The 13,787-nt window shown below is 37.1% G+C and overlaps 1 protein-coding gene across 1 annotated transcript in view; it reads left to right on the forward strand.

Annotated features, from left to right (window-relative positions):
- The window catches only part of ADGB (androglobin), a 141,238-nt gene that overhangs the window by 28,616 nt on the left and 98,835 nt on the right, over positions 1-13,787 (forward strand). The window contains exons 3-5 of the mRNA XM_081829380.1: positions 291-383; positions 3,800-3,871; positions 5,668-5,877. Of these exons, the coding sequence (XP_081685506.1) occupies positions 291-383; positions 3,800-3,871; positions 5,668-5,877 (375 nt within the window). The remainder of the gene's footprint in view (positions 1-290; positions 384-3,799; positions 3,872-5,667; positions 5,878-13,787) is intronic.

Genomic DNA, 13,787 nt, shown 5'->3' on the forward strand with positions numbered 1-13,787 from the left:
TCCTACCATACCTACCGCACATTACAAAGCAGCTCATGCTCGTTTGGACTGCTTCCTCTGCAACAAAATGTTACTCAACAATCGAGGTTTCGTTCATTAAATACAGTATTATTAACTTCACTATTCACCAAATACTCCATGAACTAGCTCTGAGAGCAATTACACAAATTGCTCTATAAATGTGTGTTTATTGATCGAATCTATGCACTTACTGATTTCTATTAGGACTGAGTTGCTTTCATTGTTTTAGAACCGTATGGAGAAAAAAACTCAATATATTTTTTATATAGCATTTTTTTGAAGACCCTGAAGGAAAGATTGAATTACCACCATCGTTGAAAATTTATTCCTGGAAACGTCCACAGGATTTTTTAATTAATCGGGTAAGAAATATTTTCACTATTGAACAAAATACATGTTAGCTGTAGGTTATAATATCCTAGTTATGAAAATTCTCATTTTTAAAACAACGTAGGGTAAATTTTTCCCATGGTATTCAGTAAGAAAAAGGAATTACTTTTTGGCACTTAATAGAAATAAATGTTTATCAGCATAGTTTAATATCACTTGTACTGGCTCCCAAGAGAATATTGAAATTTTGTTTAGAGTCTTGAGTTTTCTTCCTTTCTCCATGATATCAAAGGAGAGCCTAAAATGTGTGGGAAGTTATTCTTTAATTTCTGACTGACAGAATTTCCCTTTACTGCTGCTTAGCAGGAACTTATGTGGCCCGAAGGTCTGTTTACTATAGTGTTTATTAGCATTAATTTTCTAGCCCAGGAGATTTGCACTTGGCTCTCTGCATTCCAGGTATTCTTGAAGCATTTTCCAAGGGCCATCTTCATTTCTGGACTCGATGCTCAGCAACTTGAATCACATTGACTGGGACATCACCAGAGAACATCCTTTTAAATAGCACTATGTACATGAAAACTTTAGATCCACTGGTCTGTCTTCTTAACAGCCATGTTGGTTTGAATATATTTGCTGTTTCCAAGGGCCTAATTATCACCAATTCCTTTTTTTCCTTTATGAATCTCCTATCATTTTCATTTAATGCATGGAAAACCAGTAGGCTACAATAATTATTTAGTGTTAATCAAATGGTTGTAAAGGAGCTGATTCTTCCGTTTATTATAGAATCCATTGAAACTCAGTTTCACACAAAGTGATTTTATTCCTAAAATTTTTAACCTTTATAAGCACTGCTACTATTGCAAGAAAATACAATTTATCCACCATACTTCCAATTACCGTTACTAGCTGAGAAAGATAATCCTAAATTCAAAGATATTTAGTAAAATGAAAAAATAAGGTATATGTCAACAGAATATTTATTGAATGCCTACTTGTAAGATATTTTAAATAAATCAGATGTATATGAACATGTCTTTAAATTACTTATAATGTTAGATAATATTGGCATGAAGAATATAAATTCTTTGGTGTTAATATAGTGCACTTAATAATAGCGTACTAGTAATAATATTCAGGCTCTGTGCAATGGCAGTGCAGAGTTTACGTTCCATGCAAATAAAGGATATTAAGTCCCTGAAGTGAGAGCGTTTCAAATGTGAATAAGTAGGAAAGTTTTACACCACCTTTTTCTTTTTAACATACCTTTCTTTTTACACCACCTTTTCTTTAACATAACATTCTGAGAGATAATGCTTATATTATAAGTAAATTCATCCATTGTTTTTTTTTTTTTAAGATTTTATTTTTATTTATTTGACAGAGAGAGACACAGCGAGAGAGGGAACACAAGCAGGGGGAGTGGGAGAGGGAGAAGCAGGCCTCCCCACTGAGCAGGGAGCCCGATGCGGGGCTCAATCCCAGGACCCTGGGTTCATGACCTGAGCCGAAGGCAGACATTTAATGACTGAGCCACCGAGGCGCCCCAAATTCATCCATTGTTGATGATGATGACACTTCTCCCTACCTTTATCGTAATGTTGCCGCCCATCTCAACACCTCTGTTCTGTGCTGACTTTTTCTCTTTATCTTGTGCACGGACTCCCCCTGAAGTATGGACCAGAACAGCCACAGCTGAAAGTCTAGCTAACTAGGATAGTCTTAGAATAATGTTTTTCAAGTTTTAATGTCTAGATCCACGGTGGTAAATACATTTTACATTGAAGCTCATTAAACGTGGGCATATAGAAAGCTTAGACAAAAATTTAGCAAAACAATAATGACCTTTCTGTGTGAGATTTACTCTATTTTACTCTAAGCCAAAGGTGAAGTCAGAGGACATGATTTAAGTCAGAGAGAAGCTAAATTATGAAAAAACTTAAAAGCCTGGACTTAAGATATCAGAATCAACATGGATTATACAACTGAGGAGGTTAATAAACGCTGACCACTGAGGGAATGATCAGATTTGTTTATTTCTGAGAATCAGGTATTGATGGTTCAGGTCCTTGAGTGATGATTATATTGAATAGATGTAAGATGTCCGGAGATGTATTCTGTCTCAAGTACAGGTATAGGGAATAGAGACCTCCGTAGAGACTTCTTTCTTAATATTTGCTGTCTTTTACACACCATCAGTTTTTATTTTATATTTGTTGGCAGGCAAATATTAAATTTCGCTCCTCAAATTTTAGTTATTCAATATTTATTTAATCCATAATCAATTTTAATGTTCATTGGTACTTGCTGAAGAGTATGGGCATTTTATTTTTTTAGTTTTTAAAGATTTTATTTATATGACAGAGAGGGACACAGTGAGAGACGGAACGCAAGCAAGGGGAGTGGGAGAGGGAGAAAAAGGCTTCCCGCGGAGCAGGGAGCCCGATGCCGGGCTCAATCCGAGGACCCCGGGATCATGCCCGAGCCAAAGGCAGACGCTTAACGACTGAGCCACTCAGGTGCCCCGAGTATGGGCATTTTAGAAGTGCAATTAGCCAAACCAGAATTTAAAATATACGTTTTTGTATGAAATATTTTATATAATACATATATGTACCTTATTATGATCATAAATTATAAACTAAGAGTCAATTCAGGCCTTCAGGGTAGCTTGGAGTTAATTTTTCTCAGACATAAAGAAATATTTTATTGAGTTTTCAAGATGCTAGTTATACATATGATTGAGAATAGTTGAAGGCATTAGTTTCCATGAAAATCTATTTTATTAATGAAAACCGCATTTATGTTAATTTGATATGTTAAGTATATAAGCTCGATATGAATTGTAACAAATTTTTAAAAACTGTTATAAATCATATTTTCCCTTATTATGTTTATTCCTTAGTGGTCTAAATATATAAAAGCATCTTTAGATATATGCCAATTAAATAATGACCATCAGATGATTTTTTTAAGAGATAAGAGGATTTGAAATTGGGCAAGATTTTAAAAAGCTGTCATACCTAATATTTTTTATCAAAGGGATGAAGATATTTTTCCTGCTAGCATGTGTTAACTAAGCTTCAGGTTTAACTTGAAAGATTAATATAAATTTCAAATCATTTTTTAAACTCTCAGATTATGTGTGTATGCATGCTGAGATCATCCGCATATATTATATCTTACAACATTTCATTTGTATATGAAAATACTGTGTTTGATAGGCATTACATTATTAAGTGAATGTCACCCGTAGCTCTAACAGGGTTATCTTATGGAATAATGAGCTTTATTTATTTATTTTTTCTTTTAATTCCTCTGGTTGTGAGAAATGAGATCAGGTTTGACTTGTTTATATCAAATGAAACTATATTTCCATTCAGCTACATTTCCTTTATTTTTCCTAAGGACTAATATCTCTTTTTACATATATTTTTAATTTCAGGCTCCAGTAGTTGTGAAAAATGAAATCCTGTTTGACTTGTTTTCAGCAAATGAACATTTACTCTGCAGTGAGGTATGTAGGGAAGTTTTAACTGAAGCCTGATTGCAGAATACCTTCCAGACCTGCTTAAAACAGTTCCCAGACCGTCAATTTCAGTTCTCCCTTGCTCACCTCTAAGTTTTGGTATAACTCAGTATTTTATAAGCCAGACATTCAAAGAGGAAGAGAAGCCTCTTCAATTGAGTTTAATGAGCAAATGGTAGGAAAATGTTAGCTGTTAGCATTGCCGTGCCCCTATTCTCCTGCCCTTAGACCCAGAGTAGCTGGGATCTCACCGATCTGGGTATTTCTCCTCTTGATGCACGTGCCTAGCAATTGACATGAAGTTGCTTGGAACTTGCTCTGCATGATGCTCAAGGGCAGGGTGTCCTGATGTTTGACATGCTAATGCAGGGAAAATCTCACCTAAACACCTCCACTGAAATTTCTACCCTGGATTTTCTCCATCAGAAGTAGACCTGTTCCACTCCCCTAAGGTGGTTATATCAGAAGCAGGGCATTTTTTAAAAAATTATTTTCTCCCAGAAAAAAATTCTGACCCAGTCAGAATTAATAGTCATTATTGATTCTGACCAATATTAAAGTCAAAACATTTCTTTCTTCAACCAGGATGTACTGATTGTATAATGTTATCTCTGAACTGTTTTATACTTTATATTTTAGTCTAAAATATGCTTATTTTATGATCCAAAGCATGCACAGACTTCAACTTTTCATTTTTTAAGGAAGTATAAAATATTCTATAGCAAAATTCCCAGATATACATACAGGAAGATACTTGATTTACCTTTCTTTTTCAACTAAACTAAACCTGAAGAAATGTCCTAGATAATGTAAATTAAGGAAAACATAAATCTTATAAGGTTAGTCTCAAGTATTTAATCTTCTTATAAACCAGGCAGTGAAATACGAGATGATTATTTCAGAAAATCCGGTAATACTAAGGGTAATGTCTTTACTTAAAACCCACTTGACCCAGAGATTTTTTATACATTGTTTCTATTCCCTATAAAATGCTGGAAAATAGATAGCATAATCTGCATTTTACAGACTGCATTACATAAACTGCAATTTAGAGATGGTGAAATGACATGCCCCAGAGCAGAAGGATCTGAAGGAAGATTCAAATCCTGGTCTGTTTCGGCTCTGAAGCTTAACTCCCCACTGTGCCTTGCAGCCTGTTGAAAACTCTGCAAGTGGGAATTTTACTTAGAGCACTTCTGCACCTACAGATTGGCATATGAAATATGAGACTTAGAGGATATTTAAACGTGTGCACAATTTTAATTCTTTCTCATATCTCATTCCTCGTCTAGCTGATCCTATTGACATAAAAGAGATCATTTTCTTCTCAAACTTCTCAACCTTTACAGAGGGGTAGCTTAATAATTTATAAAAAGTTAATTCCAAAATAAAATCACCCCAGCTCTCAGAAGCATTCATTCTCTCTCTCTCTCTCTTTCTGTGTCACACACACACACAGCTGAAATAAAGGTCAATGTCAAATGAAGGTCAATGTCAAATGGAGGTCAATGTCAAACCACTGACCGTTTACTCTGGAAACAGCTCTTAGCTGAGTGTTTAATGTTAATTCTTTTTAGCCTGTATTGTGACTATATTTCCTGACAACAAAGACAAGAACTATGACTTTATTCTATAAGGTCAGAAATCAAAATGTGGAGCACATTACATGTAGAATTTAATATGAAAAAGTAGATTGGAAGTAGGTTTTCGACGGGTTTCCCGCCTAAATTACAGTACCAACAATGGAAGAGCAACTGATTAACACTAATGGCTTTTGTCTCTAGCTGATGAGATGGATTATCAGTGAAATCTATGCAGTGTGGAAGATATTCAATGGAGCTACTTTGAACAATTACTTTAAAGGGAATGCAGGGGAACCTCCTCCTCTCAGCTGGAAGCCCTGGGAACACATCTACTCTCTGTGCAAGGCTGTGAAAGGTCACATGCCTTTATTCAATAACTATGGAAAGTATGTCGTGAAACTTTACTGGATGGTAAGTAAGTTCACATTCATGCACATTAAAATTCGTCTGTCCTTCATATTGAAATATATTTGTCTTACACGCTGTTACCCAGGCTAACACAAGATCATGCAGTTTATACAGGACATCAACTGTGCCATCACTGGGAAGATATGTCCTACACATGTAATTTGGGATCAATAACAAACATCGTTGTTTGTCCTGAGACCGCAATCTCACATGCTTTTTACAATGGTGTTGCTTGGACCATGGAGGGGTGGTCCTCTGTTATCTCTGCCCTCTCAGGAGGTTGGGCTGGGTGGGCAGGTGGGTGCCTGGGGCTCTCTTACTTCCTCCTTTCTCTGTGGTGTGGGATGGGCTCTTGAGCAGAGGGAGTGCTTGAGCATGGTGCATTCTTTCTCTCCTGGTATTTGCTGCTCCTGAGGGGCCTGGTCCCACCCAGTCTTTGCCCTAAACTTGAGATTTGTACTCATGTTAACAAATCTTACCTTGACAAAAAGTTTTTGCTTCTTCCTGAAAGGGAGTAAATGGGATAGTAGAAATAGAGAATTAAAAACCCCCTAGTTAATAAGGCAAAGTAGGCTCACACCACATTTAGCAACACTAGACTATGAAACACCTATGAGTTTTTGTTGGTGGAATGGTCTTTCTAAAGGCCCAGACTCATAGGCAGGGCCAGCTACATGATTTGCAGAGCCCCTTGTTAAAAAATTATTAGGAATGTCAATATGGTGATAGCAGCACTTAAAAAAAAAAAAGCATAGGGTCCTTCTAAGTGTGACTGTGCAGGCTGTACACCCAGGAAGCTGGTCCTGGTCACTAAGGAAGAATGTTCTCGAACGTTTGAGGATGTGGGGAAGTATGAAAAGTTAATCAACCCATTCTGTATTTCTAAAGAACATGACTCTCCCCAGTGGGCCAGAGTCATCCATCTTTCCTGGGATGGGGAATGCTGAAAGGCCAGCGCTTAGGAATTGATGGGATCATTACAGCAGGAAGGTAAAAGTGAAGAAGGTAATATTGGCCTCTGATCTCTAAAATAGGATTTTTGGTGTTTTGATGTTCACTGCAAGACAATGGACTTTGAAAGTCAAAACTTTGCGAGGAGAGAAAATGACTTCCTAAATGTCTTTATCTTCCTTGGTTACAAGAGGCAGATTTGGCAGACAAGGGTTCAAAGTTTTAATGTGCACCAAGGAGTGAGAGTGAGGATATGGTATTAAGAAGGTGGATGCATCTCTGCATATGTGGTTACGGTTGAGGGATTACAGAGCGAAGGCAAACACAGGAAGAGTGAGGAGGCCGAATGCCTGGGTCTTTGCCCCCTCCCCCATTTTCCACACATTTGCTTACAGTTGAGGTGGGAGTGAGTTCAAAATTATTAAGTATTACAAAGCACCATCAGTGGAATATTAACCAGCCCTGTAAGTTTCTCTTTCTCTGCTTCCTGACATCCTTCCTTCTTTGCAAATTTCCTTTTGGACAGAGGGGCCAACATTTATTAACACTTCATTCCATTTTACAAAGAAACTGTGATTTATTTCTCTTTAACTGTACTGATTCCTCATAAGCCCAAACCCACTTGGATTCAGAATTAAAAAAAATATTTACTCCAATTTGAAATTTCATTCTGAAAGGAGTCTAGATAGGTAGCCCTGGGGAAAAGAGGGGCCTGATGTCCAGTGGCTTCTTCTGGTTCCTCACTGGTCTCACCTGAGGAATGGCTTGTGGGGACTGCTGCTAAGCTGTTGAGCACTGAGATACAACATGTTCCAGATGAATTATTTTTGTACGCAATTTGTTGGCGCTCGTGGCTTAAGTGCAAGGCCATATTCTTGCTCGCTGAGACTGAGAGAAAGCTTTACTGGCTCTTGGCATTTCTAGATCCACTTATTGATCCCCATGGACCCTTCAGGGTCCCGTGCACACAGAGACCACATGCTTCAAGATAGTAGACACCAAACCATGCCATGGAATGAATACGGATGAAGATAAAATACGGTAATTATGTAGACGAACCTAGCAAAAGTCCTGACGAGGAGTAGATTTTCAACACTATTAGTATCTTACCATCTTTCATGTATTCCTTCCTTCCCTCTTTCCCATTGCTACTACCTTCCACTATGAAAGCCATTGCATCAGATCCTTCCTCTTTCCACCTCTCCCTAGAGCCAGGGGAAAAGCATGTGATCAGCTTACCAGGTGCTTACTTGCCCAACAACCCTGTTCTTATGTGAGGATGTGAAGATGGAGGGGACACACAGAGATGGTGGCAAGGCTGTGTCCCCTGCTCCTGCAACATGGCCTAGCTGTGTGTCCTTTGCCGAACGTGCTTAGTTCCTGCCAAGTTCTGATGCACAGTGCTCTAGCATCCCATCAAATCTGTACATCCCTTATATACCTCTTGAATTGCCTATATTTTGCCTACTTATAAAACAGGTTATTTAAAGTTTTGTTATGGAGTTGCAAGTGTTCTCTTGTATGTTGCAAATAACCACAAAATGTGGGTGTAGAAGTGCTTTGAAATTTGTCTTTTAACCTTACACCTTCCACCTAACTGAGACTTGTAATTTTTATGTAGTTGATTATGTCATTATTTTTCTTTACTGAATCTACGATGTATATGTTATTTAAAGTTAGATATCACTATCTTGGGGTGCCTGGGTGGCTCATTCATTAAGCGTCTGCCTTTGGCTCAGGTCATGGTCCCAGGGTCTGGGATCGAGCCCCACATCGGGTTCCTGGGTCTGCAGGAAACCAGCATCTCCTCTCCCACTCCCCCTGCTTGTGTTCCCTCTCTTGCCGTGTCTCTCTCTCTCAAATAAATAAGTAAAATCTTTAAAAAAAAATAGATATCACTGTCTCAAGAATATAAAAAATATTTCCCCTTATTTTATCTACTATTTTAGGCTTTAAAAAAAATATTTGGGCCTTTGATTTGTTTATCTACTGCAAGAAATAAAGACCTGGTTTATTTTTTATTCTAAGTCTCAGCTAATTGCCCTAGGATTATATATTGAATGTTGCACCTTTTATCCACTAATTTAAAAAACTACTTTGATCATATACTGCATTCTAACATGGACTTGTCTTTGTTTCTGGACTCGATTTCCTTCTGCTATTTTTCTTGTCCTTTTTTGTTTGTTTGAGACAGTGTGTGTGGGAGGAGGGGCAAAGGAAGAGGATGAGAGAGAATCCCAAGCAGGCTCCACACCCAGTGCAGAGCCTGACTCGGGGCTTGATCCCACAACCCTGAGATCATGACCTGAGCCGAAATCAGAGTTGGACACTCAACTGACTGAGCCACCAGGTGCCCCTTTTCTTGTCCTTTTTAAATACCATATTGCTTTGGTTGTTATGAAATTTATTGTTTGTTTTTATTTTTTAGAACAAGATCAGCCTAATATTCTTTTGCTTCAATATTTTCTTGGCATACATGCTTTTTGAATAAACATTTTTATTGGTATTTATCTTTGAACACATTTATAATTATGTATCCTTTATTCTCTCTATAAAAGGGTTTAGTGCTTATCATCCTGCTAAACCTTCTCCTCTCTTGAGTATTTTATTTTGATTCATCTTTCATTCAGCTGGAATATGCATTCCAGAATTTTATTTGCTTGGAATATATATATTGCATATTTTGGGTAATTTTAAATATTGAGGTCTATTTTCCTTTATATGTTGATTGTTATATGAATGATAATCTGCTTACATATGGAATACTTGGATAATACTTTTTTGTTTTCGAACACAACAGCCAATGCCTGAGTATCTTCTGGTTTTAGTGTTAAAAACACCCATTCTGAGGCCTTTACTCTACACCATATCTGAAACCCTAACACTTTATCTCACTTGTCCCTGCTTCATTTTTCTCCAGAGCACTGGGTATGGAGCATCCCATGCCCCAGCCTCTTAGTGAATTCATTAGTATATGTAAAAATATATAAGAAGCTATTGCCCTCTAGATGCTTTCTTTATTCAGGCATTTTGCTTCAATGTATATTTCTTACATTCATATATTGGTCCTACCTACAGGGTTTTATTTTTTGTTATTGAAGTATAGAAGACACACAAGTTACATTAGTTTCAGGTATATAACATAGCAATTCAGTAGTGTATATATACATTATGCTATGCTCATTTGTCACCATTCAATGGTCCTAAAACCACGGACTATATTCCCCATGCTGTATCTTTTATTCTCATGACTTATTCTTTCCATAACTGGAAGCCTGTATCTCCCACTCCCCTTCACCCATTTTGCCCATCCTCCCATCCTCCCACTTCCTCCCCTCTAGCAACCACCAGTTTGTTCTCTGTAGGTATGGGTCTCTTCCTGCTTTTTGTTTATGTGTTATTTTATTCATTTATTTTTTTTTAGATCCTATGTATAAGTGAAATCACACGGTATTTGTCTTTCTCTGACTGACTTATTTCACTTAGCATAATACCCTCTAAGTCCATCCATGTTGTCACAAATGGCAAGATCTCATTCTTTTTTTATGGCTGAGTAATATTCCTATGTGTGTATGTGTGTGTGTGTGTGTGTGTGTGTATCCCACATCTTCTTTATCTATTCATATATCGATGGACACTGGGTTGTTTCTATATCTTGGCTATTGTAAATAATGCTGCAATAAACATAGGGGTGCATATATCTTTTCAAATTAGTGTTTTAGTTTTCTTTGTTTTTCTAGTAGTGGAATTACTGGATCATGTAGCATTTCTATTTTTAATTTTTTGAGGAACTTCCATACTGTTTTCCACAGAGGCTGCACCAATTTACATTCCCACCAATAGTGCACAAGGGTTTCTTTTTCTCCACATCCTCTCCAACACATGCTATTTCTTGTCTTTTTTATTCTAGCCATTCTGCCATATGTAAAGTGACATTTCATTTTGGTTTTGGTTTGCATTTGGTTTAGCATCTTTTCATGTGTCTGTTGACCTGTATGTATGCTTTGGGAAAATGTCTATTTAGATTCCCTGTCAATTTTTAATTGGAATATTTGTTTTTTGGTATCGACTCATATAAATCCTTTATATATCTTGAATATTAACTCCTTATTTTATATATCATTTGTAACTATCTCCTTCCGTTCACTATGTTGTCTTTTTTATGACTTTGTCTGCTGTGCAAAGCTTTTTATTTTGGTGTAGTCCCATAGTTTATTTTTGCTTCTGTCTCACTTGCCTTAGGGGACATATCTAGAAAAATGTTTCTACAGCTGGTATCAGAGAAATTTTTTTTTTTTAAGATTTTATTTATTTGACAGAGAGAGAGAGAGGCAGGAGAGAGGGAACACAAGCAGGGGGAGTGGGAGAGGGAGAAGCAGGCTTCCCGCTAAGCAGGGAGCCCGATGCGGGGCTCGATCCCAGGACCCTGGGATCATGACCTGAGCTGAAGGCCGACGCTTAACGACTGAGCCACCCAGGCGCCCCTGATATCAGAGAAATTACTACCTATGTTTTCTTCTGGAAGTTTTATAAATTCAGGTCTCACATTTAATCCATGTTGAGGCCTTTCATCCATTTAGAGTTTATTTTTGTGTACGGTGTAAGAAAGTGATCCCATGTCATTCTTTTGCGTGTAGTTGTCCAGTTTTCCCAGCACCATGTGATTAACTGACCATATAAACATGGGTTTATTTCTGGGCTCTCTTTTCTGTTTCATTGCCAGTACCATACTTTTTTGACTACTAAGGATTGTAGTATACCTGAAATCTGGGATTGTGATGCCTCCAGCTTTGTTCTTCTTTCTCAAGATTGTTTTGGCTATTTGGGGTATTTTGTGGTTCCCTACAAATTTTACTATTATTTGTTCTAGTTCTGTGAAAAGTGTTGTTGGTATTTTGATAGGGATTGCATTGACTCTGTAGATTGCTTTGGCTAAGAAGGACATTTTAACAAAATTAATTCTTCTAATCCATGAGCACGGAATATCTTTCCATTTGTTTGTATCATTTTCAATTTCTTTCATCAATATTTTAAAGTTTTCAGAGTATAGGTCTTCACCTCCCTTGTTAAGTTTATTCCTAGGTATTTTATTCTTTTTGGTGTAATTGTAAATGGGATTGTTGTCTTAATTTCTCTTTCTGCTACTTCATTGTGAGTGTATAGAAACACACTGATTTTTATATATTAATTTTGTATCCTGCAAGTTTACTGACTTTATTCATTATTTCTAATAGTTTTGTAGTGACGTTTTTAGGCTTTTCTATGTATAGTATCATGTAATCTGCAAATACAACCTCCAGTTCCTTTTGTAAGGTAAATACACAAGCCAGGTTACAATACTGTCCTGCTAGTTTTCCCCTACTTTGGTCTATTCTTTAAAATTGGAATTGTAGTCCTTGAAAGGATATAGAATACTGATAACAGTGGTAATAGCCAGATAGATGCAATTTTTACAGGGCAAAAAACAAGAACTTTGCTGTCTCAGAGACCGCATTCATATGCTAGAGAGATGGTACCTGGTTTTCTGGTTGGTAGAAATATGTTCTCTCAGGGCTAGGGGCAAAAATTTTTACCTGTTTCTACCTAATTCCCAGGTGGTAGGGCTGAGTCAACATCTGTGTGCGTGACAGGTGCAGTAAAGAATTAGAATAAATTCTTTCTGACAAGATAAACATTTTTTTTTCTTTTTAAAAATCTCTTTCTAGACATACACAATTTAATTTTTGATTTTTCCTTCTAATTCTAGTTCAGTATTTATATGTCTATCCTTTGTTTTTCACCTCAAATATTTAAGAAACATATTCATAACAAAAGTTCTGTTACCTTCCACTGCTTGATACAGTATAAGGAGCTGGACACATCTCGGTTCTACATTATTTTCCTTCCCATGTCACATCTCCTACACTTTGAGTCTTCTTCCCCTTGCTGTTTTTTTTTTTTTCTTTTTTGACTCCAATTTCTTGATGCTTTCTTACCTTTTTGTTATTGCACATGGATTTGCCTTCTCTGCCTTATTGCATATATATATTCTCCCCCTTTCCTGCTGTCCCTCCAAACATTTATCTTAATCATTCTTTGAAGTTAAACCAACCTGTCAGAAACTCTCCGCCTGACATTTAAGTTGCAGATTTTTACACCAGCATATCATTTTTCCCATAAAAGTATTTCTACGATTTCCAGTTTGGATTCTAAGGACCTAGCGTCAAGGTTCTTTGACATCAGTCAGACAAACACTTGTTGAGTAGCATAAAGAACAGTGTTAGAAAACAGAGAAGTTCCTCTCTTCTTTCACCTGGAAGTGATATTACCGCTCCTGGGGCCACCTGCAGCCGGGTCAGGTACTTTCCGATTTCAGCATTCCTCGGGCTCCTTAATAGAGGCAATTAAGCGAGCGCTTTCCACTCAAAGCTTGTATTGCTCTTGGCAGACTCGCTGTGAGTGTCCCAGTGTTTTCATCTGTCTCTGAATAAACAGGGAAAGCACACACATTGGGACCAAACATTTTCTCCAGTTGCCATCAATCGATTGATATAAAAAAAAAAGTATTAGCTTATGTTTCTGATAGACCCTTACACTTCTTAAGCACAAAATTATTGTCAAATTCAGAGTTTCTTGGCCAGTAAGGTGCAGAAAACCACCAGTACTCGCACTACCTTTTCTGCTTCCCGAGCCCCAGCCCAGACCCCCCCGAGACAGCCTCTGGCCAAATCCTGCACTGCAGCATTTGAAACAAACTCTCTCCCGCCCAGTGACATGTTTGTTCTTTAAACTTGAACAACAGTGTTTTCAAGATATAGACCATGACAAATTATTTTTCTATCATTAAATTACTTTTTCCAAAATAGGAATGTTTTTGTTATTTCATTATTATTAACATTGTAAATGCTTTTGGTAAAACAAGTTCAAACATTATTAAAATGTTCAAAGTGGAGAATGAAAATTCATTATGATTCTGCCTACAT

Source organism: Leptonychotes weddellii, chromosome 8 (assembly GCF_054177405.1).
Source record: "Leptonychotes weddellii isolate Sample4059 chromosome 8, ASM5417740v2, whole genome shotgun sequence".
Taxonomy (NCBI): Eukaryota; Metazoa; Chordata; class Mammalia; order Carnivora; family Phocidae; genus Leptonychotes; species Leptonychotes weddellii.